This window comes from Scyliorhinus torazame, chromosome 18 (assembly GCF_047496885.1).
Source record: "Scyliorhinus torazame isolate Kashiwa2021f chromosome 18, sScyTor2.1, whole genome shotgun sequence".
In the NCBI taxonomy this organism is placed as follows: Eukaryota; Metazoa; Chordata; class Chondrichthyes; order Carcharhiniformes; family Scyliorhinidae; genus Scyliorhinus; species Scyliorhinus torazame.
The window spans coordinates 160,259,820-160,286,293 of NC_092724.1; the positions used below are offsets into that span (position 1 = coordinate 160,259,820).

Below are 26,474 nucleotides of genomic sequence, written 5' to 3' on the forward strand. Positions count from 1 at the left end.
CCCATATGTTCTGGGCATGCCCAGCGCTGGAGGAATTTTGGAAGGGCGTAGCGAGGACGGTGTCGAGGGTGGTAGGATCCAGGGTCAAACCGGGCTGGGGGCTCGCAATATTTGGGGTGGCAGAGGAGCCGGGAGTGCAGGAGGCGAAAGAGGCTGGAATTCTGGCCTTTGCGTCCCTGGTAGCCCGGCGGAGGATTCTCCTTCAGTGGAAAGATACGAGGCCCCCAAGTGTGGAATCCTGGATCAGCGATATGGCAGGGTTCATTAAATTGGAGAGGGTGAAATTCGCCTTGTGAGGGTCGGTACAAGGGTTCTTTAGGCGGTGGCAACCGTTCTTAGACTTTCTGGCAGAACGCTAGACATTGGTCAATGGCAGCAGCAGGTGGGGGGGGGGGGTTACTTTATTTTGGTGTATGTTATTTACACTGGAAGGGTCTGAGGGGGTGTATACACCTGTTGTCTTAAATCGGGGTGTTAATGTTAATTTATTATTTAGGTACGGGGGGGGAGGGGTTTGGGGGGTTGCTTTTTTAGATTGTGTTTTGTACTTACCCCTGTTGGGTTCTTTTTTCTTTCTCATTTTGTTATTGATATTTTATGAAAACCTTTAATAAAAATTATTTTTAAAAAAAAACTGTGCTCAGTGTTGCAAAGCCAACATTCATCTTTGAATATTGAAATCCACATGATGGAAAATTAAAATTATTAAAGGATGGGATAGATTCTACATATAATATATAGATATACTGAAGGATAGGGTCGATAGAAACAGATTTCTTTCAGCATCAAATGGGTGAGAATAAGGGGGCCATAGATAAGAGATTGAATGTGAAAGATTTAGAATAGAGAGAAAGTGAACTACCTGCAAAGCTACAAGACCGTAGTGAGGGGTGAGGTTATCACATTTAAGGAAAAGGTGGATAGGGAGGTGTGGGAGGTGAGGCAGCGACTGATAGAGGGATTTCGGAGGTGGATGGAAGATACGCGGAGGATCCGGAGCTGGGGCTGTTGATGAGGAGGAAGGAGTTGCAGGAGAAGTTTGACCTTCTGTCTAAGGGGAGGGCGGTTGGGTAGTGGAGGCGAGCGCGGGGGGTTGTGATTGAGTAGGTGTGAAGGCCAGTCGATTGCTGGTGGGCCTGCTCCGTTAGCAGAGGGAGATTGTGCAGATTAGAGATGGGACAGGAGGGGTGGTGGTGGTTCCGGAGCAGGTGAACAGGGTGAGGACTTTTATAAGGAGGTATATCAGTCGGAGCCGGCGGAGGATGAGTTGGAGCGACTGGAGTGGCCGGGGGTGGGAGAGGAGGAGAGGGCCAGGTGAGGAATGGCATTAGGGTTGGAGGAAATGAAGGGTTGGAGGATAGGGAATATGCTCGGGTAATTTGGGGTGTTTTCGGAGTATAATTTAAAAAATTTAATTTAGAGTGCCCAATTCATTTTTCCAATTAGGGGCCATCACCTCGTTGATTACTCGCAGGCGGGTTCTGTGCCTCGGCCCGGCTGAGGGACCTGTTTCTGTACTTCGAAAAGGTGAAATTTGCTCTGAAAGGGACGGATGAGGGGATCCGCCAGAGATGAGGGAAGTTTATTTTACATTTTGGAGACCTAAAGGTGGTGGTGGTGGGGGGGTAGTGGTGGCGGGATGGGGGGGCGCGATGGGTGGTCATCGGGTACTGTTGGTGTTAAAGTGTTGTAAATGTTGAATTAAAATATTTCTTAAAAATGGTAAATACTGGAACAACAAACTGAGCTGAATGGCTTGTGTCTGTTGTAACTGAAAAAGTAATTTGAATGATTGAGGCTGGAGACCACAGACAAGCTTTATTCAGCAAACAACAACCCTCGGTAAAACTTGAGTTTGTACCTGAATGGGCTTAAAAATTAAAAACCGATTTTCCTGTTTGACCTGTAAAGAATGGACGATACAAGGTTGCAGCCTTTTAACTGTACAGACAGGAAAGTACACATGGGTGTTTGGGGTGGTTTTCCGATAACAGGGTTTGTGGAAGGATTTTCTGCCTACTTTGGTGGGATTGCTGTGGTAAATATAAATGTTCATTCTGCTCTAATGCAAAGGGAACATGTGTGAAGGAAATCTGTTTGGAATGATGGCTCTGAAATTCCTTACTGTAAAATGAGAAAATGTCTCTTATCTTCTTAACTCCCTGACCTCTGAATAATGTGGTTTTGTCAGCCCGTTGTCAGTGATGGAGAAGAATAAACACGACAGTCATCCGAAAACAGGTGTTTCAAGCCAGGGTACATTTCAGACTTGCTGTCTTCGACCCATCAAGTTATCATTCACACACCCCTTTATATTTCCTCCTCCAGGTGCAGGAATTTATTGCTTTCAGGTAGTTTAACATTTTTTGAAAGATTATTTATCTAGATTGCTCCGATTTAAAATGTGTCAACAAGATTTTTTCATTTCTTAATGTCAGTGTGCTTTTGATATTGAGCACTGTAGTTTACAAATGTAGTGGGAAAGGATAGAAAGTTGTGAGCTTCTATATATTTTAATGCTTCTGGAATCTTGCATTTCAAAATGATATAATCCAAATTGAAATGTGGATTTCAATTGCCTTATATAAAAGTGGATGCCATATTTTAAAAATCTGTACTGCTGACTTTCAGCATCGTATATAATTTGTGAACTGATTTCACTTTGTAACACTTTAAAAATAAACCTTTTGGATGTTTGGAATATTACATTTTCATTTCTTGGCATATTAATCTTAACAGTAGCAGTGTCCTTCACTTGAGTGGCTGATCTTACTTTTGTTGTTTTTATGGTTTGAATAAAATAGGAAGTGGAGTCTGATGATAAAATATCATTAATTTCAACTGTGGAAAAATCCTTCCCGCAAATATGAGTTTAAATGAATGTGCATTTTCTCAAAGTTCTTCACGTGTTTACTGGAGGACCTAGGTTTCAGTTGCTCGCGCGGCCTCCTTGTTTTACTTTGTTACATAGAAACGTGGGGGGGATTTTCCAGTGCCAGAGGCGACGTGCCATTGGCTGGTGGTCACATCTTCTGGTCCTGCCGATGCCTACGTGCCCCGCACCCTCTGCCACCAGGGAAAACGCCGCGGGGGTCTCCATCAGCGGCACAGGAACATCCCGCCAACGGAAAGGGCTGGAAAATATTAGCCATAGAGAGCAGGTGCAGGCCATTCAGCGCTTCGAGCCCGCTCTGTTCTTCAATATGATCATCGCTAATCCTCTCTCTCAACGCCACACTCCCAACTCTCCCCTTGACGCCTTTATTGTCTAAAGTTCTGCTGTGGATCTTCTGGTGAGCCGGGAGATCGGAAAGTGCAGATTCTGCCATCCCTAAATGAAGACTTTGGATTGCAATGCATTTCCCATTCCACAATGAAAGCTGATTTTTATGTTAAAACCATCTGCTGATCCCCTTATGGGGAAAAAAGATAAGCTATAAGAATGACAGTTGTTCCCCAAATTATGTTTTTCCATTGGTATACTGCAGTGATGTTGAGAAGTAAGAAGGGACTGGATTTAAATCCTCTGCCAGGACAAAGGTTCTGGATGATACATCAGTGGCGTACTGGGGGAGTGCCGCACTGTCAGAGGGTCAGTACTGAGGGAGTGCCGCACTGTCAGAGGGTCAGTACTGAGGGAGTGCCGCACTGTCAGAGGGTCAGTACTGGGGGAGTGCCACACTGTCAGAGGGTCAGTACTGGGGGAGTGCTGCACTGTCAGAGGGTCAGTACTGAGGGTGTGCTGCACTGTCAAAGGGTCAGTAGTGAAGGAGTGCCGCACTGTCAGAAGGTCTGTTCTGAGAGAGTGCTGCAGTGTCAGAGGGTCTGTACTGAGAGAATGCTGCACTGTCAGAGGGTCAGTACTGAGGGAGTGCTGCACTGTCAGAGGATCAGTACTGAGGGAGTGCTGCACTGTCAGAGGGTCAGTACTGGGGGAGTGCTGCACTGTCAGAGGATCAGTACTGAGGGAGTGCTGCACTGTCGGAGGGTCAGTGCTGAGGGAGTGCTGCACTGTCAGAGGGTCAGTACTGAGGGAGTAATGAGACACAGTCATGCTTGCAGTATTATTTATTTGTAAGATTATGTTTTTGATTTTTGTACAAGGTTTTTCAACAGCAGATTTAACCAGTTGTTCAAGCCAGAACGCAAGCTGATGCCAGATTGGAAACAAAGTAATCACATTGGGATGAACATTTCAATTCTCCATTCTTTAAGTTTAAAATTGTCATTCATCATATCCATACTAGTTAATAGATAGAAGAGCTGGGCATCACACAAAAATGTTTATCCAATGCTTCTTTGCTCTCCTGTACCAGCCTCCCCGAACAGGCGCCGGAATGTGGCGACTAGGGGCTTTTCACAGTAACTCCATTAGAAGCCTACTTGTGACAATAAGCGATTCTCATTTCATAGTACTTGAAGACATCTATTTCCAACTTTTAACAATGTGTCATGGACAAACCGAAATAAAGATTGACGTGCAGGAGCCCTGGTGTATTAACTTAGAGGAACAGAGAGAGACATCACAATCAAAGTCAATTTGCTGATTAAGAATATATAAGTGCCATAATTTGTGTCTCAATTGGCAGCCGATCTTATATTATTTCTGAGTGTTGTAAACTGTTTTTACAGCTTGTGTTGTGGTATAAATTACATTTGGTCAGAACAATTGACATCTACTTTTTTACACACTGGTCGTGCATTTGGAAGGAGCAGGTGTAGTCAGTAGTTTTATCGTGTGATGCTGTGTGTACTTCTGAAATTATTATAATCATGTAAAACCGTCACAAGACTTTAATCTTATGACTTTATTATAATGTAGTCTTGCCACTTCTGAATTTAAAAAATATTCAATACATGAATCCTATGATTCTATTGTAAATTCTATAATTCTATTAGTATCCAAAAGGTTAGGTGGGGTTACTGTGTTAAGGGGATAGGGTGGAGGTGTGGGCTTAAGTAGGGTGCTCTTTCCAAGAGCTGGTGCAGACTCGATGGGCCGAATGGCCTCCTTCTGCACTGTAAATTCTATGATTCTATGAATCTTGGCATTTTGCTGTACCAATTCTATAGAAATCTCAGCTTGTTCAACAAAGGTTAAAACCTGACTTTGAAATTAGCTGTTGCTATTGGGCTTGTAGCTCCATAATATCATATTCCTATATGAAAAGTCATCTGTTTCAGTTTACGTTTATGCTCTTTTTTTATGTCAAACATGGAGAATGCAAAACTACAATCACTGCTTGCAAATCAGGAATAAGAATCTGACGTGCTGAATAAGCTCAGGAATTATATTATAGGAACACATTTTGATCTTATGCGCAGAATATTGCAATAATATTTTAAGTTACTGACCAATGCAGAATATTGTATCATTGTGAATCTAAAATTGCCATTCATTTTCTACAAATGTTAGAAGAATTAATTTCTATTCAATTTATGAATAACCAGCATTATTCTGACAAGATGTGTTTCTGAGCAAATTTGACATCTTTTTATGTGACTGTGATCTTTATCCACCATTAGTAGCTCAAGATTTTGTTTCAATACTTATTCGGTGCCTGGGACTGGAGTAAGAAGCTTTTCATTCTGTATAAATTGAGATAAATGGGCATAATTAAAAATGTAGCTCCTCTAAACATTAATAGGCTTTTAATTTGAGGAATATGGAATAATTGAATATCAATCAATTAGCACAGATTTTCTTTTCTTTCACAAGCAGAAAAACAAAATCAACTTCGTGAATAAAATATAAATTTAGTACTAATGCCAGGTTATGCACACTCAAATTTTAGCCTTGTCTTTAATTAGGTAATATTAAAGTGGACAGCACGGTGGGGCTGCATGTGGCACAGTGGTTAGCATTGCTGCCTACGGTGCCGAGGACCCGGGTTCGAATCCCGGCCCTGGGTCGCTGTCTGTGTGGAGTTTGCACATTCTCTCCCTTTTCCTCCGGGTTTCCTCTGGGTGCTCCGTCCGGTATGTGCAGGTTAGGTGGATTGGTCACGCTAAATTTCCCTTGGTGTCCAAAAGGTTTGGGTTTGGGTGGGGTTACGGGGATAGGATGGAGGTGTGGGCTTGGGTAGGGTGCTCTTTCCAAGGGCTGGTGCAGAATAGATGGGCTGAATGGCCTCCTTCTGCACTGTAAATTCTATGATGTGGGGACGTTCACTGATGATTGCACAATCTTCAGTGCCATTCACCACTCCTCAGACACCAAAGCAGTTCACATGCAAATGCAGCAAGACCTGGACAATATTCAGTGGCAAGTATCATATTTTAACTATCAGGATTTTGGCTTTAACAGACAGTGCATGGGTTTGATGAGCTGTGTGGAACTCATCAGGAAATAAATATCCCCTTTTCCTGCCACATATACTGGGAACCAGCCCCTTCACAAGCACCGAGGAAACCACCTCCTTCCCCCGCACAAACCCACCCCCTAAACAAGCACTGGGAAAATGCCTCCCTCCCCCCCCCCCCCCCACTTCCACACAAGCACCGTGCTCCCCCCCCCCCCCCCCCCCCCAATCTCTCTCTCACACACACACACACACACATAAGCCATGCTACACTGTGGCAGACATCTGAGGTCTTCTGCCTCCAAACTCTGTCCATCTCCAGGACAGTCCCTGGCAAATTCCAAGTAATCTGCTCAGAAATGTAACTAACCCCACCCTGAAGTTTTCCAGGGTGGGAGCTGCAATCTTTTTGTGTTGTTCAGGATTCTTCAAAGGTACAATTATACCATAGATTAAATGTAAACATTCATTAAAATATTTTTCACAACTATTTATTTTTTGATTGCAATGACTTGGTTGAGGGGAGTGAAGGCATGGTAGCTAAATTTGCAGGGGTCACAAAGATACGTAGGAATGTATGTTCTGAAGAAGACACAAGCAGATGGATATCGATAGGATGTGGGAGTGGACAAAATCTGGCAGATGGAGTATAATGTGGGAAAGTGTGAAGTTTTCACTTTGGCAGGAAGAATAAAAAAGCAGAGTGATACTTAAATGGAGAACAACTGTGGAATGCCGAGGTGCGGAGGGATTTAGGAGTTATTGTGCATGAGTCACAAAACATTCATATGAAGTCTCGGGGGATGTGGTGATGCAGTCGTATCTTTGCTCGTGTAATCCAGAGACCCAGGGTAACGCTCTGGGGACATAAGAAAGAACATAAGAACTAGGAACAGGAGTAGGCCATCTGGCCTCTCGAGCCTGCTCCACCATTCAATGAGATCATGGCTGATCTTTGTGGACTCAGCTCCACTCTCCGGCCCGTACACCATATCCCCGAACCCTTTATTCTTTAGAAAGGTATCTATCTTTTTCTTAAAAATGTTTAAAGAAGGAGCCTCAACTGCTTCACTGGGCAAGGAATTCCAGAGATTCACAACCCTTTGGGTGAAGAAGTTCCTCCTACACTCCGTCCTAAATCTACTTCCCCTTATTTTGAGGCTATGCCCCCTAGTTCTGCTTTCCCCGACCAGTGGAAACAACCTGCCCGCATCTATCCTATCTATTCCCTTCATAATTTTATATGTTTCAATAAGATCCCCCCGCATCCTTCTAAACTCCAGTGAGTACAGTCCCAGTCTACTCAACCTCTCCTCGTAATCTAACCCCCTCAACTTTGGGATCAACCTAGTGAATCTCCTCTGCATCCCTCCAGTGCCAATATGTCCTTTCTCAGGTAAGGAGACCAAAACTGAACACAATACTCCAGATGTGGCCTCACCAACACCTTATACAATTGCAGCATAACCTCCCTAGTCTTGAACTCCATCCCTCTAGCAATGAAGGACAAAACTCGATTAGCCTTCTTAATCACCTGTTGCACCTGCACGCCGACTTTTTGCGACTCGTGCACCAGCACACCCAGGTCCCTCTGCACAATTTGGTTAGGATCCCAACACGGCAGATTGCACAATTTGAATTCAATAAAAGCCTGGAATGAACATCCCACATCCCAAGAATGAATTTTTAATAATGTGGTTGACTCTTAACGGCCCTCTGAAATGGTCCTCGCAACCATCCAGTTCAAAGGGCAATTAGGCAGGGGCAATAAATGATGGGCTTGCCAGTGACACCCACACCGCATGAATTAATTTTAAAAATGTTGTCCTTTATTATGAGAGGAATTCAGTATGAAAGTCAGGATGTTATGCTTCAGTTACACGGGGCATGGAGTCGCATCTCGAGTATTGTGTGCAGGATTGGAATCCTTAACGTGTTAAAGAGTGTGTTCAGAGGAGGGTTACTACATTGATGCCTGGATTGAGCAGGTTGTCTTATGAGGATAGATTGGAAAGGCTAGAGTTCAGAAAAATGAGGGGTGACTTGATTGAAATATCTAAGATCCTGAGTGCTGTTGACAAGGTGGACTTGGAAAAGATGTTTCCTCTCTTGTGGCTGAGTCCAGAACTAGGGGGGCACGGTTTTAAAATTAGGGGTTGCTCTTATAGGACAGAGATGAGGAGAATTATTTTCCCTGAGGGTTGTGAGACTCTGCCTCAGAAGGCGATGGAAGTGCGATCGCTGAATATTTTGAAGAAGGAGGTAGGTAGATTCTTGTGGGCAATGGAATCATGGATTATCAGGGGTAGATACGGAATGTGGAACTTTACACAAATAGATTAACCATGATCTTATTGAATGGCGGGGAGGCTTGAGGTGCCATATGACCTATTCTGCTTCTATTTTGTATGTTTGTAGTTACAGAGATTTTTATTTACTACACGCAGCATGTGTCCTTACCTGCAAACTGGAAGGATAGTGACCAGTACTGAACAATTTTTCAGGAGTGGATTCTAACAGTTGTATGCCCTTTGGAAAAAGAATTTCAATGACCATTACTCAATATTTCCCCCATCATGACCTGAAACACGGGATAGACAAGCGAAGATAAAAGAGGTACAGGATGTTTCCACATCACTTCAAATCATTGATGGGCTTTAGAGTGGTTTCGCAAGTCGGCGCAACATCGAGGGCCGAAGGGCCTGTACTTCGTTTTCTATGACAACAATTTCAATTGGGAATCAGAAAAATGACCACATTTACAGAAGGAAGTTTGGCATGCTGAATAACTAACCTCTAGATTAGCAAATAAAACTAAGCAGGACACAGACTAAATGAAAAGAAGGACAGCAAAAGGAACAAGTTGTCTATACAGGTAAGACAAGAAAATAAATGGTAATTCAGAAGAAGGAGGGAATAAGATTGCAAAACAAACGAAGGCAATTGTGTACTGTGGGTTTGCAAATATACAGAAGGCGTTTCAAATAAAACTGGAGAATTATAGGTATGTATAATAGGTAGGTATAATGTGAAATAATAAAACTGAGACATGGCTTAGCTGATGACAGGACTGGGAGCTACATGTTCCTGCTTTCAGGAGGAAACAAGAAAGAAAAATATAGGTGGGGTGAGAATATTCAGTGAAGCTTCAGATAACAACACTGGAACTAACAGTGGGAGTATTGGTGTATTGATAGGTGAAATGCAGTGGATTTTCAAAAGATGTTTAATAAAATGTTGCATAAGATGTTTGTTAATTACAAGAAGGAGAATTGCTTTAGTAATGCAGCATGGATCGGGATTTAAAGAAACGAAAACCTTAATCAAACTTCATCAATGTTTTTAGAAACTGGAGGGTTGTGAAGTATGGTGCTACATATAGATGCTTTTCTTCATACATATGTGGGACTGGAAAGATAATATGAGCATTTGTACGATAACAAAAATAGAGTTTGGTTAACTTTGGAGAGGACTGTAAATGAGTTAAGCAAGATGTTGATAGATTGGACAGGTAGATGCACGATCAAAGTTAATGTCGGGAAGTATGAGGTAATACAGCTTGGGAGGTAAAAACAGAAAACATTTGAAAACATGAATATGAATAAAGGAACACAGAGGCATAGAGGTTTGGATATATAAAACCTTCCGAGGTGGAAATACTATTTGATAAAACTAGAAGCAAAGAAAGAAACCTGCAGCTATGTAGCCCCTCACACAACCCCAGGATGTGCCAATGTACGAAAGAGACAGTTAAGTACTCCTGAAGTGTTGTTGCCATTGTAATGCGGGGAGGCATGCGAGCCAATATGCACAGCAGGAAATTCCCACAAACAGCAATTAGATAAATGATCAGGTGACATATTTTAGGTGTAGTTTGGGGGATAAATTCTGGCCTGGAAACAGGGAGAACTCTCTGCTCTCGGAGAAGTTCTTTCACATCTGTCTGAAAAAGTCAGACATGTTCTTGGTTCAATGTCTTATCTGAAAGCTGGCACCTCCAACAGTGCAGAACACCAACAGTAATACAGGCACGGGTCAGTCTAGATTAGCAATTAAGAGCCCAAGTTTGACTGTATGGAAGTGATTGGTTTTTGAATAGATTAAAATCAAACCCTAGTCTCTGAAGTGGGACCTCTATCCAGACCCTTCAGAAACTGAGAGCGATACCAGCAAACTGAGGCTGTGACTAATAGCAGCAAAAAAAGCATTTGAAGCCCTCGGAATGGGAGAAAATTGAAGCCAATTTGTCAATGAGGTGAAGACTCAAGGGCATGGCTACAGGCCAGCAGTGGTCCCCACTAACCCTTATGCTTCGCAGACTTGGAGGCAGCTCATAGCACTGGAGAAAAATCACCATTGGTGTTTTTGCAAGATTCCCCCAACCTGGTGGCAAGAAAGACTGTCCAAAGCAGCCTCCTCTCCCAAGCCAACATGCCCAGCATGGAGGAGCTAATCATTTCAAATTGCTCAACAGGTCATCTAGTTCGTAAGCCTGACACCAGACTCCCAAAGCAACTTTGCTACTTGGAACTTGGTGATGGCCGGAGTGCTTTCATGTTGTCCAAAAGACATCCTTCAACAGGTGAAATATTCTGCCCATCTCACGTGACTTCTGGGCTTGTGACCAGCCAAAGTGGAGAAGGTTCATTTGGGAAGGCACCGAGAGACTTTGTCAGGAATGCACAGCGGCCAATCGTGGCGTCGCACAGAGTACACAAACCCCCCCCAAACTAATCTACCCGACCCTCTAAGCACCTCCTGCCCCTCATGTTGTAGAAACCGCAGAGCATTCATTGGACTTATTTCAAAACCCATCAAATCTCCCGAGCGTCTGCCTAAGAAGAGGAAGAACCACCTTACTGATTCAGGCAATGGTGCAGATGGTTCCTTTTTGAAGATGAACTTGTGAATGGTATGATATATAGGAGCAATGAGAGATTCATCCACATCCTTAGTTCCTCCTGTGTTAAGGAAATGGAATTATTAATGATGGTATCACTTTCAACTAACTACAAAAAAGGCTAGTTTGAAGTTCCTAATTTTTGGAAAAAATGTGATTCCCAAAATGTTAACCAGCTCGAATAATATTTTATGGAACCATTTCTCACTGGAACGGTTTGTTCTCACTGGAACGACGGAGGTTGAGGGGTGACCTGATAGAGGTCTACAAAATTATGAGGAGCATAGACAGAGTGGATAGTCAGAGGCTTTTCCCCAGGGTAGAGGGGTCAATTACTAGGGGGCATAGGTTTAAGGTGAGAGGGGCAAGGTTTAGAGTAGATGTACGAGGCAAGTTTTTTTTTTTTTACACAGAGGGTAGTGGGTGCCTGGAACTCGCTGCTGGAGGAGGTGGTGGAAGCAGGGACGATAGTGACATTTAAGGGGCATCTTGACAAATACATGAATAGGATGGGAATAGAAGGATACGGACCCAGGAAGTGTAGAAAATTGTAGTTTAGTCGGCCAGCATGGTCGGCACGGGCTTGGAGGGCCGAAGGGCCTGTTCCTGTGCTGTACTTTTCTTTGTTCTTTGTTCATGTCACAAAAACTGGTTGGAATTCTCCGGCTGTTCGCTTGCTGTGCGATTCTCTGGTGCCACCGGCAGCTCACCCCCACCTGTGGGTTTCCCGGCAAAATTGCTGAGAAATACTCGGCTGGGAGGCTGCAGAATCCCACCCATTTTAACTTTTTAGACATCCGATAATTAAAATAAAATGCATAATAACCTGGGAGGAGAGTAATGCCAATGTCCAACCTTCAATTAAATCAAACAAAACAACATAACAGATTGAACTGCATTTATTATAGGGCTGGAGGATAAACTATGTCACAATCTCTCTCTGCAGTAAATGCCTCCTAGACAATGAACTCTCAAAATTGTGCACCCTGTCATAAGATTATGTAAACGTGGCATACAAAGTAGAAGAACAAAATGAATAATTAGGTGCATTGACCGAGACTAACACCAACCATGAAGACTGACAACACAGCTTCTAAATTAGATATATTTTACTTTACTTACCAGTAACCATGCTGACTAGCAAACCAATTATAATTGAAGCCAAGCAACCAACTGGTGTGTAATACCCATAGGACAAGGAGGCCATTGCTTCCAATATGTTGACCCTAAAGAACATTTTAAAAACTTACTCATAATAGGCATTCTATATTGAACATTCAGCTTATTATATTACCATAAATTCAAAGTTATAAGAATTCATCTCCTCTCTGCTTTGTGAAAAACAGGCTTGGGAGTGGGCTGGTAAGTGGAATGATTCCTCCACCCCAATTCTGTTCACTTCCCATCATGTCCCAGTGGTAAGAACTCTTCTAACATATGAGCAGACACCTGGCACAAGCTGCCAGGTGCCTCTTTAGATATACAGCCGAACCTTCATCGATTCCGGGACCGGTGAGGGGCTAGCAGCATCGCCGGGTAAAACTCCCGGCTCCTGCGCCAAATATGTCCGGAGGATAGCTGGGTCCATGGCCGCGCATGCGTAGAGCGGCGGCCTGCTGTGGTCGCGCCATACAACATGGTGCCGACCCGACCTGCCAGATAGTGCCCCCGTGGACCACCTCCTACCAGTCCCCCCAGCCCCCACCGAAGCCACCAAGGGCAGCGGCATGCTGCCACCCCCCCTCCCCCCGACTGTGCTAGCGCTGATGAAAACTCAGAGCACAAGTGATCTGCGCCATCGTGAACTCGGCCAATTGGGGGCGGGGCATTAGGGGAGGGCCTTCAGGTGACATCCTGAGGCTGTCCCAGCGCCATGCGGCGTACTGCCTGATGGCACTGTTTTGGAGGGGGCGGAGCATCTGAAAACAGGCACCGCCCCGATTTTGCTGTCAAAAGGGATTCTCCACCCAATCGCTGTTACGATATTGGCATCGGGCAACGGAGAATCCCACCCACTGTTATTTTGGCGGAGGTGAATTGGAATTGATTAGTGCTCCCACAGGAGGCAATTCGGTAATCCTTGCCATTCAGATTTCTGCATGCTGAGGAATGCGAGGGTTTCCCGAGGGAATCCCGCTATCGGGTTGCCATTTTGAGTGGTCAGCCCAATAGCGAGGTCCTGCGGCTGGCCACAACTCCCCCAGATCACAAAGGAGCCCCCAGATTGCGAATCAGGCCCGCGTCCATGGATTTTCTGTCTCTCCCCTGCGTGGGCGGGTCGTGCATTTTGGGGGGGAAGGTTGCCCTTGGATGGACCTTCGGGGTGACTCCCTTCAGGAGTTACCCCCCTTGGTCCACTGCAACGTCCACCACATCAGGGTTATGCTGGTAAATACCAGTAGTGATCCTCATCCATGTGATTCCTGGCCCAGAGGAGCAGAGAACCACGGGGGCTTGCAGACTCTGGTTCCTGGCCCGCTAAGCCGTCCTGATCCTTCACCCAGCGGGTGGCTGGGGGGGGTTGCATCACAAAGGGATCAGCGGCCACCAGCACCCGGCGCCAATCCTGATTTCCTCTGGATGTCCGATTCTCTGCCGCATTGGAATCCCGCTGCTGAGGCAGAGAATCCAGGCCAGTGTTTTACTTCAATGCTTGAACTAAAAGAACATTGATAATTTTCCTTTCAGGCTTGAAATGGCAGGAGAGGGATTGCAGACCAGAAGAGGCTCTAAGGAAGTTCACTTTTTGTTTAGGTGTTTTTGTGGGCTATGAGCAGAGGAGTAGTTTTTCGGGTCTCACAAACGAGCCTGATTTGGGCCTCCCTTATCCCTTCTCCCCACCCACCCAACAGCATTTGTCCTCATTTTCCCTGCTCATATTACTCAGCTGAATAACCTGCTCTGGTAGCCACAATATTTATCCAGTTAAGATTCTGGGGTTGGATTCTCCAAAAATGGGGCTATGTCCCCACGCCTGCGTCAAAACTAACGTTCCACATATTTCGGCGTGGAGACTCCGGGAATCCAGACCCTGGTCTATGGATGCTGATGGTGGAGGGAATCTGGGCTTTGTCATGCTGCATTTGAGTATTATCCAAGGAATTAGGAATGGAAGTGAACACTGTGCAGTCACCAGAGAACATCGCCACCTTTGACCTGAGCTGAAAACAGAGACCATTCCTGCAGTCCCCGGTTTTCCGTTGCTAATTGCTCTCACTCACAGTGAGGGAGCCAATCTGGCAGTTTTGGCCAGGACTCTGGTGAAAATCATGGTATTGAAGCCCTTTTGTTAAGGTCAGCCAGGCCTCCACAGGATTCCGCAGCTCAGCCACTTGTTTTGCGGTTTGTACGTACCATACAAGCCCTTTCCCGTTAAAGTCAGGGCCTTATTTTGGGACACTGATAGAGACTTTTAAAATTTGTTTCTGAAGCAGTGGCCAGACAGGAGGTTATTATCCACCTGTAATTGCTCTCGGGCAGATGATGCTGAGTGACCTTCTTGAACCACTGCAGACCATGTGGCGTTAGCACAGTCTCAGCGCCTTCCTCGGGGGGGTTGAAAATCTGTGGAATTATTCACCTCAAAGGGCTCTGCATACTCACTTCATGAATTTATTCAAGGCTCACAATGATAGATTTTTGCCTATTAATGAAACCAAAGGATTTGAGGGCAGCACGGTAGCACGGTGGTTAGCACGATTGCTTCACAGCGCCAGGGTCCCAGGTTCGATTCCCGGCTTGGGTCACTGTCTGTGTGGAGTCTGCACATCCTCCCCGTGTGTGCGTGGGTTTCCTCCGGGTGCTCCGGTTTCCTCCCACAGTCCAAAGATGTGCAGGTTAGGTGGATTGGTCATGATAAATTGCCCTTAGTGTCCAAAATTGCCCTTAGTGTTGGGTGGGGTTACTGGGTTGTGGGGATAGGGTGGGGGTGTGGGCTTAGGTAGGGTGCTCTTTCCAAGAGCCGGTGCAGACTCGATGGGCCGAATGGCCTCCTTCTGCACTGTAAATTCTATGATCTATGAAAGGATATGGAAAAGATACTCCTCAGATCAGACATTGCCAGTGATTCAGAAACAAATTTTAAAAGCCTCTCTCGGTTCCCCAAAGTAAGTCTCTGACTTTATAGGGTAAGGGCTCATATTGTATGTACAAACTCTTAGTTAAATGACCAACCCCTAATCCTGATCTAATAATGCCTAGTTCTAGATTCTCTTATCACAGGAAACGGTTTCTGAGCATTTTTACCTGTCAAAAAAGCCTTGAAGAGTTTGATATGTTTTCTGGCCAAACTTCCAAAGGAACAACAAAAATGTGAGTTTTCAGTGAGTTCCCTCACCCGAAGCTGGAATTTATTACTCACAGTATAGATTTTGCTGTTTAGCTGGGCGCGGTCTAACTAAAAAAAAAAAATTGAGCTGTTCTGGGCAGGATTAGCGGAGTCATTCCCGGTGCTTGTAACCCTGCTATCCAACGGCATTCTCCCGCTGGGAGTTCCTCATGCAGGAAGAGATGGGCATGTCATTTTAAAATGGCAGCCAGATCCCCCCCCACCCCCCGCCCGACACAACCTCCGAACCCTCCAAACTCATCTATAAGGAGTCATTGAGGCCCCTTCCCCCACCTTGCAGCACAGGCCCCCCCCCCCCCCCGACCTGGGCACCTGGCAGTGCCAAGCTGGCACCTGAGTGGCACTGTCGGGATTCTCAGGTGATAGTGCCAGGATGCCAGGCTGACAGTGCCAAGGTGCCTGGGTGGCACCAAATTGTGGGCGGGACCCAGATCGCGGGTTGGATTTCGTGAGGCGTAACGGCCATCGGGAATCCCAGGTGGGGCCTCTCCCGGGATTTACCAACCGCGTCATGCCCCAGTTCCAGCGGGACGTGGCCAGTCGTTCGCGCCCGTTGAATTTGCAAACTACAGAATCATGATCATCTTATGACATATTTATACCTGATTTTAATAAGCAAATTGACTTACGTTTTTTCTGGTGCTGGATATGTTTCCATGGTTGTGAGTAAAGATGTTACATTTGTGGAGCTGGTCACGGTGATGTTGTGAAGGTGACAGCCTGACGTTGATGTCGGGAGCTTCCTTGTAAACCTATTGTCAGGTGGGTACATTTGAGAACTAACTCCGAAAAGCATGCTCAAGAACGAGCTAATCACCATACCCACAAATGCTCCCTGGGATTAATAAAATAAAGAAAAGCCTTCTTCAGAACATTGTATAGAATTATGGGCAAATCCATTACCTTGCCTTCTCCGGTTTCAGTGGTCAGCTTCACTGAACATTGTTTTACTGGAACATAAACAACCAAAGCCTCTCAGGATTTCTCCCAATCTTCTGCCATAACTTTGACAGAAACCCTGGAAAAATAGTGAAAGTGTTTACAGGCAGTCCTCGACTTTACAACATTTGCATTATGGTGAACGGCACTCACAACTTTTATTAAATGGCACCCTGTTTCGACTTTGCAACGCCTGTTTCGACTTTGCAACGCCTGTTTCAACGTTGCAACGCCTCTTTCGACTTTGCAACGCCTCTTTCGACTTTACAATGCCACACCAGCAGGTTCATAAACACACATTGACGATTTGTGCCGCCCAGCTGTATGACTGGACAGTTCGAACCGTCTTTATTAGTTTAGAAACCAGTGGAGTAAAGGTGAATTAAGAGAATAAAACATGTCAGTTTGTTTTGACACAACCGTCACAATTTTAATGGATCTATATATTTACATATAAATGCATTAAACAAGCTTGATTCATTATTTGATAAGATCAATGCTGATTGGATAGTAACCACAAATCTGTATCCCACCTACCCTCCCACCGACAGCCTGTCACCCCTCTGTTAACCAAGAATCTATCCACCTCGGCCTTAAAAATATTCAAAGATTCTGCTTTCATCATCTTTTCAGGAAAAGAGTTTCAAAGACTCCCAACCTCCTGAGTGAAAAGATTTTCCCTCATTTCCATTTTAAATGTGTGACCCCTTATTTTAAAACTGTCCCATAGTTCTAGGGCACATTTTAATGGCCTGGCCGTGCATGATTCGGTGTTGGGATGAGCCTCTCACGTGATTTGCGATGCTCGAAACGCCTCTTGAGAATTAATGGACTCTTGTGAGATGTCTCGATCTGGATCTCGCCCTTGGGCTCATTTAACTGTGTTCATAGGATTCTCCCAGTGCACGGGACCTAATGGCCGCGCCTGGGAGACCTCGCCAATGCGCCGTTTATTACTGGTTTCCACAAATGTGGACCAGACATAATGGCACATGGGGGGGTGTGGGGAGGGGGATTTCCCAGGCCATTAGAGACCCCCGGGTGGCCAGCGACAGGGCAGGGTGACACCTTGGCATGTCCTCTGCAACCCAGAAACCTTGGCACTGCTAGCCTGGCACCTTGGCAGTGCCACCCCGATCTGCGAGGAGCCTTTCCTTCAGCTCTAAGTGTGGCCTCCGTGCAGAGATTCTCCCTCAGGCCAAAACAAACGGCAAAGTGTTTGGTGCTGCAGCTGCTGAGACATATCCCGCTAAACATGCCCAAACACGTCCGGTTAAATCGCACCCCTAGATTCTCCTACATGAGGAACCATACTCTCCACATCCACCCTGTCAATACCCCGCAGGATCTTTCAATAAAGTCATCTCTTACTCTTCTAAAGTAGACAGAACTCAATAGCCTCATATCAAAGTCTCAATATTGACAGAGTATAAGATAGGACTGCAGCCTTGGAGAGTGAAGGTTACCGTGAAGGGGGTACAGCTGAATAATTTCTACCATCCCATCAACGGAGGGCAGGCATTGGTTATCAATGAATGCCATTTGTCACTGGTCAAACAGGTTCCACTCATTAACCATGAGCAACTGAAAGGTAATCGGAGCGCCACCTCAGAAAATGGAGCGCAGAGCTGCTTTGGTTTAATCATCATTCATAGAATCGCTACAGTGCAGAAGGAGGCCATTCAGCCCATTGAGTCAGCACCGGCCCTTCACACACTCCCAGAGGGCTCCAGATGTCACATCACTGGAATTGAATGTTATGCACGAGTGTGTCTGTGTGTGCGCTAGAATCGCAGGCGTAAGACTACATCAGGCACAATGCGATCAAGGCACCCAAAGCTGTGGAGCCTCTCCTCTCCCATCGGCCTCTCAATCAGCATCCCTTTCCGCACCCTTTAACCAGTGTTTTCTTTGATGTTTACTTTCCGTGAGAAAGCAAAAGGACTAATGGATCAGGGCTTAATGTTGCATTTCTCATAGCCCTCATTCATTGGAGGAGGCAAAGTGGGGGAAGAGGCACCTGTGTGTGCAGCTCCTGCAGGAAGCAGCACCTTGTGGGCATGGCCAAGGGGAGCCTGAGAACAGGAGGCTGAGGAGGAGAGGCCGAGGCAATGGCGGCAGCTCACCGCACCGAGGGTTTATCGTCAAAGAGTCTCCTACTTGCAGTGAGAGGCAGGGCCAGGCCTGCGACTGTCCGGAGACTTTGTACATCACACATGCTAATTCTTCGTGAAGACCTGACACCACATGGCTTTGGAAGCCTCACCCTGCCAGAGGCCCTGAAGGTGACAGCAGCACTCAATTTCTTTGCCTCTGGGCCTTTCTATGGACCTGAAGGGGACCTGTGCTGTATCTCTGAGCCCCCAACACTTTGTTGCATAACGAAGGTTCCAATGCCCTTTACAGGAAGGCCCATCCTCATGTCAGGTTTTCTCTTGGTGAGGAGAGTCAGGCTCAAAGATTCACCGCTGTGATCCTGGCTTTTCTAGGAGGGCAGAGTGCAATAGACTACACCCATGTGGCTATACAGGCTCCTTGGCAGCAGCCCCCAATATTTATAAACCACAAGGGCTACCATTCCATCAATGTGTAAATCATGTGTGACCTTCACAAGTCACAACCTGCACATGTGTGCTGTTACGCTGGGAGTTAGCACAACACCTACGTCCTCAGTCACTCCCAGGAGCCTGGGATTTTCCAGGGGCCAGAAGGTTTGTCGGGATGGTTACTGGGGGATAAGGGCTAGCCACTTACACATTAGCCGATGACTCTGGTGTGTTACCCTCAAATCCATGCTGAGGAAAGCGTACAACTCAGCTCACAGCTCCACACTGTCCAATTTAGAGCAGACCAGAGGACTTCTGAAGATGCGGTTCAGATTCCTGGATCGCTCAGGTGGCTCCCTGCACCAAAGTGGGTTTTCTGCATGGTTTCAGGGCGGCTGTTCCTTTTGCGATCTGGTTATGCAAAGAAATGAGCCCTTGCCAGAGAGTTTATTGGAGGCGATGAGAGCTCATTGGAAGATGAAGATGCACAGGTCCTGGAAGCGCAGGGGTTGCTGAGGGACAGTATCAATGCACTGATGCCATTGAGGAGGGGCGACATACCTGTGATACTTTAATAGCTGACAGGTTTCAGGAGGAGTGAGGCTATCAGGCCACTTCTCCCATAGGCCCCCATCCATTCTCTGTCATCTCAGGGGGCAGGCAAACCACTGCTGAGAGAATGAGTCCAGCATTCACACTTACACATTCTGACCTTATGATTTGCTAGGATCTGGTCTTATCTTTGGTCAGCAGTGACTTGCTAATGTGCCCAATTGAAGAACAACAGTGATGTGAGACAAGGCTTGATGCTTTCAGAGCCATCTAACGATGCCAACAGTGCCGTGAAGAGTGTGCACCAGAATAGGGATCTCATCCTGAAGTGCACGTCTAGAGTATCAGTGCTGATGAGCTGCCCCCTGAAGAATAAAGGTTCAAAGCTTTTCTATCATACACCCCTTATAAGGTGTTAAACACATTTTCCTGACAATATACAAGAGTGAAGAGACCCCAGTTGCATTGAGGTTGTTATCACGTGTGTGTTAACCTCAGAGTGAGGCAATATGGGAGGATGGTTAAACTTACATAGGCAAGCATTCCAAAGTACATAAATCACAATGCCTTTCATTTATTTTTAATAAACATTTTATTGCGGTATTTTTGGTATTGTAACAACAACAAAATAAACAATGTACATGAAATTATAAACATAGTGCAAAAGCCGTCTCCCTCCCTTACAGGTCCCACCTTTATTAACTCTAAGCTACTCTAAGCTAAACTAACCGCCCCCCCTTCTGCTGACGTTTAATTTTCCGTGAAGAAGTCGACGAACGGTTGCCACCTCCGGGTGAACCCTAACAGTGACCCTCTCAAGGCGAACTTGACTTTCTCCAAACAGAGAAAGCTAGCCATGTCCGATAGCCAGGTCTCCGACTTTGGGGGCTTTGAGTCCCTCCAATCTAATAGTATCCGTCTCCGGGCTATCAGGGAAGCAAAGGCTAGAACGTCTGCCTCTTTCTCCTCCTGGATTCCCGGGTCTTCCGACACCCCCAAAATCGCCACCTCTGGAATCAGTGCCACCCTTGTTTTTAACACCGTGGACATGACATCTGCAAACCCCTGCCAGTATCCCCGAAGCTTCGGACATGTCCAGAACATGTGGACATGGTTCGCTGGTCCTCCCACACATTTTGTCTTCCACCCCAATGAATCTGCTCATCCGGGCAACTGTCAAGTGAGCCCGATGAACGACCTTGAATTGTATCAGGCTGAGCCTGGCACATGTTGCGGACGCGTTGATTCTACTCAACGCGTCCGCCCATAGACCATCCTCTATCTCTCCTCCAAGATCCTCCTCCCACTTGCGCTTCAGCCCCTAGGTCTGCGTCTCCTCTGACCCCATAAGTTCCTTGTAAATGTCAGAGACGCTCCCTTCTCCTACCCACCCTCTGGAAACTACCCTGTCCTGAATCCCCCTTAGCGGTAGGAGCAGGAAGATTGACACCTGCCTACGTAGGAAGTCTCGTACCTGCAGATACCTGAATTTGTTTCCCCTCGCCAACCCAAACTTCTCCTCCAGCGCCCTCATACTCTGAAAGCTCCCCTCTATGAACACATCCCCCATCCTCTCAATCCCTGCTCTCCGCCATATCCGGAACCCTCCATCCATACTTCCCGGGGTGTTGCTAACTTTTGGTTGGTTCAATTGGCTCTGTTTTATAACCTTTGCTCTCGAGTCGCCAGGTATCTTTATGATACTGCCACGAGGTTCAAGTTCAAGTAATGATCAAGAACTCAATACACCAATTAGTAAGATTCAAATCAAAGCACATTTATTATACACAGTAATCGCTACTCATGCATAAATTCTACTTCTAAGCTACTTCTACAACTAACAGGCCTATACTTAGCTTCGGACTGGCCCACCAGGTCAGGGAAACAAATGGCCTTTCGTTCGGGTTCTGAGTCTGCGGGATTCAAAGGTTGGTACGGATTGGTAGCTAGGAGCGCCTATCTCGTAGCGAGCGTTGACTTAAGACTTATTGGATATCGGCGGCAGCTGAATCGGTCACTGTCAAGGGTTGGTTCGCATTGCTGAGTGACCCGGTCAAGAAGAACGATTTGAACTTGGGGGCTTAACTTTATAGTCCCCAGGGGCTTCCTGCCTTTCGGGGCGGACGCTGTACCTGGTTCCAAGTGATTGGACTTCGTTCCAATCGCTTGGTTCGATTTCTCCAATACTGAAGCGGTTCCCTGATCGATGGGCGGTCTTGAGGTGTCCGTTAACCTCTTTTGTGTTGGCTCCTGCTGGCGCCGAGGAATCTGGCTTGGCTTTGTTTATCCCAAATGTTTCGATTGTACCCGGGGATCGCACATTAGTTTGTAGACGGCTGCTTGTATCGATGCTGTCTGGGCTTTTGCAGAATTTAATACACAGTAAACTTGCACCTGCTGGTTTCTGCCTGTGTTGGCTTAATTTCCCTGCAGCCTTTGCTGTTCTCCATTTGACGTCGGGAGTTGGCCAACCCAGGTGGCTACAGGGGCAAACCGGTGATTATTACAGATTGGGATCCAGACCGATGCTCCCTCTGCTCCCACATGTCTCCTCCATTTCCCCCAGACTCTCAGGGCCGCCACCACCACGGGGTTGGTGGAATACCGTGCCGGCGGGAACAGCAGAGGCGCAGTTACCAACGCCCCCAGACCAGTGCCCTTGCATGAGGCCTCCTCCATACGCTCCCTTGCCGACCCCTTCCCCATCACCCACTTCCTGATCATGGCTATATTCGCTGCCCAGTAATAGTTACTAAAATTTGGCAGCGCCAGCCCGCCCTCTCCCCGGCTCCGCTCAAGCATTACCTTCCTTACCCGCGGGGGTCAAACAAAGCCAGTGATCACTTTGTTGACCCGTTTAAAAAAGGACCATGGAATAAAGATGGGGAGACATTGAAACACAAACAGGAATCTCGGGAGGACCGTCATCTTCACCGTCTGCACCCTCCAGTGACAACGGAAGCGCGTCCCACCTCAGGGCCAGATTTAATTTATGCAGCCTGTCCCATTCCCCCGCCACTTGAATGCCTAGGTACCTAAAGCTTACCCCTACTAATCTAAACGGCAGCTCCCCCAATCGCCTCTCCTGTTCCTTCGCCTGGATCGCAAACATCTCACTTTTCCCCATATTTGTACCCCGAAAACATACAAACCCCGAAAACCGGCCAAATTCCCCTAGAATCCTCATGATTTCTTCCATCATCCCCTCTATTGGGTCCGATACATACAGAAGCAGGTCGTCTGCATAACCCCCCCCCCCCCCCCCTCCCCCCCCCCCCCCACCAGCCCCTTCCAGACCCTTGAGGCTCTCGGAGCAATTGCCAACGGCTCTATAGCTGGCGTGAACAACAATGGGAGAGGAGGCATCCCTGTCTCGTCCCCCGGTGCAGTCTAAAATATTCCGATGTTGTCCTATTCGTCCGTATGCTTGCCACAGGAGCCTGATACAGCAACATGACCCAGTCAATAAAGCCCCGCCCAAATCCGAACCGTCCCAGCACCTCCCACAGGTAATCCCATTCTACCTGTTCAAAAGCCTTTTCTGCATCCATTGCGATCACAACCTCCACTTCCCTACCTTCCGGGGGCATCATGATCACGTTTAACAACCTTCTTACATTGGCCACCAACTGCCTACTCTTAACAAACCCCGTCTGGTCCTCCCCAATAACATCTGGAACACAATCCTCAATCCTGGAGGACAAAATCTTGGCCAGCAATTTGGCATCCACATTCAACAGGGATATCGGCCTGTAGGACCCACACAGCTCCGGGTTCTTGTCCCGCTTCAGAACAATGCCTTCATTTAACCAGAACATTCACATACTTGTCCAATGATTTCAATAAGTGTAATTTATTTACAGTGATAAATCACCCATGAACCAGCAGTGATGTAAAAATGTTTAACTTCCCTAACGCTACCACGCTGACATCCACAACAGAGGTGGAGGTCGCCTGTTAACTGCTACATTCTGGGTCCTGTGATGACCTTGGCGAAAATCATCTGCTCGTCTGAGGCCTGGAGAGCTGTGGCCTTAGAAAGATCGCCTGCTCAGGGGTAGAAGTGCTCTCAGTGTCCTGTGCTGCGATAGAGGGTGCGGGCAAAGACAGAGGGGACTCCGAGAAGCTACACAATCTAAGTGGAATCCCTGGATATCTGGCTGACACCCATCCTCCCTGTGAGTGCCAGAGAGTCACAGCATGACTCCTGCAGAAGACGGGGCACCTGGAGGGAAGCCAAGAAGCCTTGGCCCCATGTCGTCTAGATCCTGATGGTACCCAACAAGTTGAATGGCCATGCTGGACTAAGGTCTCTATGAGGTTGCACATGATGGTCACCAATCTACACATGGTAGCCTTAAGGTGCTTGCATGTCAAAGCCACAACATCAGACAGAATGTAGATGGATTCCTCCATTGTTCGCTCAGTGTGCTGTGCCTCTCGAATCTCTGCCTGATATTCCGTGCATGTTGCCGGATCTCCGCCATTGAGCTGCAGCCACTTTCAGAGGCTACTCGCCTGACTGGCACTGAACAGTAACCCCCTGAGTGCCGGATACCTGGGCTGTCCCTGCCTCTGTCTGCAGAGGTTATCTCCAGAAAGTGACTCTGAGTCTAATCTAGAACTCTGCTCCACTGAGGGATGTCTCTGTGCTGGTGGAGGGTGCGAGTGAGTGCTGTGGCTGTTCTTTGTGAGCCCCTTCACCCTCGGTCATGCTTCGGAGATTCGGGGTGCTCTGAGCTACTTGGATGGCTGCAATCTGTTGGTGTACAAAAAGAAAGTACAATTTTATTAGATGAGCTTGAGCTATACCTGAATATAGGCCCCGCCTTCTCAACCTTGTCCCTCGTCTGAGGTGTGGTGACCCTCGGGTTAAACCACCACCAGTCAGTTTGAACCCTCAAAGGGAAAAGCAGCCTATAGTCATCTGGGACTATGGTGACTTTACCTTTACTAATATCAGAACATATCTGACTCACTATGATTGTCAGTATTTAATGAAGTGATGGAGCTGTGATCCATATAATGGTGTTGGGAGAGGTTTCCCCTTCCGACCAGGAGCGATCCCTGACCTCCCCAGCAAGGTCGGCTGCAGCCTCCTTGAATTCAGTGAGGGTGATGATCTCTGCCTTCCCTCATCCCGATGTGGGCTCACTCAGCCTGTATGAGCGCCCCCTGACATCCCTGGGATAGAGGATATGCCTCTGTGCCTGGAATCTATGGATCAAAGCACCGAGGGCCTGGTGGTTGATACAGGGTGCTGCCTTCTCTTGAGGGTGGTGACCTTTTGCTTCTGGTTGGCTGCCAGTTTGAGCAGTCTCCTGATGACTGGTGGGCTGCAGAGAGTGATGTGAGTTTGTTGCACTGGCGTTTAAATATGATGATGGGACCTTTGAACCCGCCAAATGATTTGGAGAGATACTCGCTCATGCATAATTAATTAGGCTCCATGCAAAATTGTCCAGAGGTCCTGCCGTTCCAGTTAGTGGGAATGGGGCCACCCCTGTGCTTAGACAACAACACCGAGAATTCTGCCCTGTGCTTTGAGTTTTGCAAGCACGGGCTGGTAAGGTACAGTCAATGCTTTGACTCTAGTGAATAGCCAAAGGGACATGTTGTTTGATATGATCCGTCTGCCAGACCTTGGGACAAACGGCCTCCATACCCGACGTCACACCAGCACTGAAATTCATATCCAGCATTACTCATTTGTATGATAAGCTGTGATTCTCTGAATCAGATGGTCTCGAAATTCAGTGACGCCCCTCCTGTTAACAGCCAGTAAACAGTTGTCTAAGTCACCTGTACAGCAGGCAGTATGTGTGTTGTCATAGGAAGCTGGATGTGTGCCACAATGCCACAAACATGTTGGCCAAGGCATCTGGAGCCACTCCCGAAGCTGGTATTAGGCATTTTGTGTTCTAATTTCTGATCAGGTCTAAGGTGCAAAATTGAGCTGTCCTAAATGCAGCTTGATCTACATCCAAGTAAGTAATGTTAAAACTTACATTTTTGGTGGTAGCATGTCGTGGTCCCTTTTGGTTAGGCTGCAGTGCGCTCGGTTTTATTATTACAATAAATACCTCTCTCTCTGGCGACAAGACAACTTATATTTGTGGGTGGTGCTATTGGAGACATCCCTGAACCCATTTTCATGCTTCAGTTTCCTTGAATGCACCAGGCCATTGGCTCAGCTATCGCTGATCTCAAGAAACAGTTTGCAGTTACATAGAAACATACATCGAAAATAGAAGTAGGAGGAGTCCAGTCGGCATTTCGAGCCTTCACCAAGTCGTCATGATTGCTTGCAAAAGGAGCACTTGGTAGAACAGTGTTTGAAAATTTGGAGAGCAGTAGAACATACAGTGCAGGAGGCCATTCGGCCCATCGAGTCTGCACCAACCCACTTAAGCCCTCATTTCCACCCTATCCCCGCAACCCAATAACCCCTCCTAACCGTTTTGGACACGAAAGGCAATTTAGCACGGCCAATCCACCTAACCTGCACATCTTTGGACTGTGGGAGGAAACCGGAGCACCCGGAGGAAACCCACGCAGACACGGGGAGAACATGCAGACTCCTCACAGACAGTGACCCAGCGGGGAATCGAACCTGGGACCCTGGCGCTGTGAAGCCACAGTGCTATCCACTTGTGCTACCGTACTGCCCCTGAGCAAATGGGCGAAACGTAATCCAAAACAAACAATAGAACAACTGAAATGCACTGTAAATCAAGAAACAGAAGGCCCCAAAATGATTAAGTTGAAATATACAATGGATGCAAGTGAATTTATAAAATTATATGCAACAGTCATATTATTATCCATGTTGATTTAACATGGTTTTATTTTATTTATTTATTTTTAAAATTTGTATCCTTTCTCAT

At 46.6% G+C, this 26,474-nt stretch overlaps 1 protein-coding gene across 1 annotated transcript in view; it reads right to left on the reverse strand.

Annotated features, from left to right (window-relative positions):
• Nucleotides 1-4,053: 4,053 nt before the first annotated feature.
• LOC140395691 (sodium-coupled monocarboxylate transporter 1-like) overlaps nt 4,054-26,474 on the reverse strand; it is a 119,217-nt gene continuing 96,796 nt past the window's right edge. The window contains exons 14-18 of the mRNA XM_072483763.1: nt 16,180-16,385; nt 12,325-12,428; nt 11,163-11,263; nt 8,763-8,831; nt 4,054-5,589 (exon numbers count right to left, since the gene is read on the reverse strand). Of these exons, the coding sequence (XP_072339864.1) occupies nt 5,551-5,589; nt 8,763-8,831; nt 11,163-11,263; nt 12,325-12,428; nt 16,180-16,385 (519 nt within the window). The 3' untranslated portion in view covers nt 4,054-5,550. The remainder of the gene's footprint in view (nt 5,590-8,762; nt 8,832-11,162; nt 11,264-12,324; nt 12,429-16,179; nt 16,386-26,474) is intronic.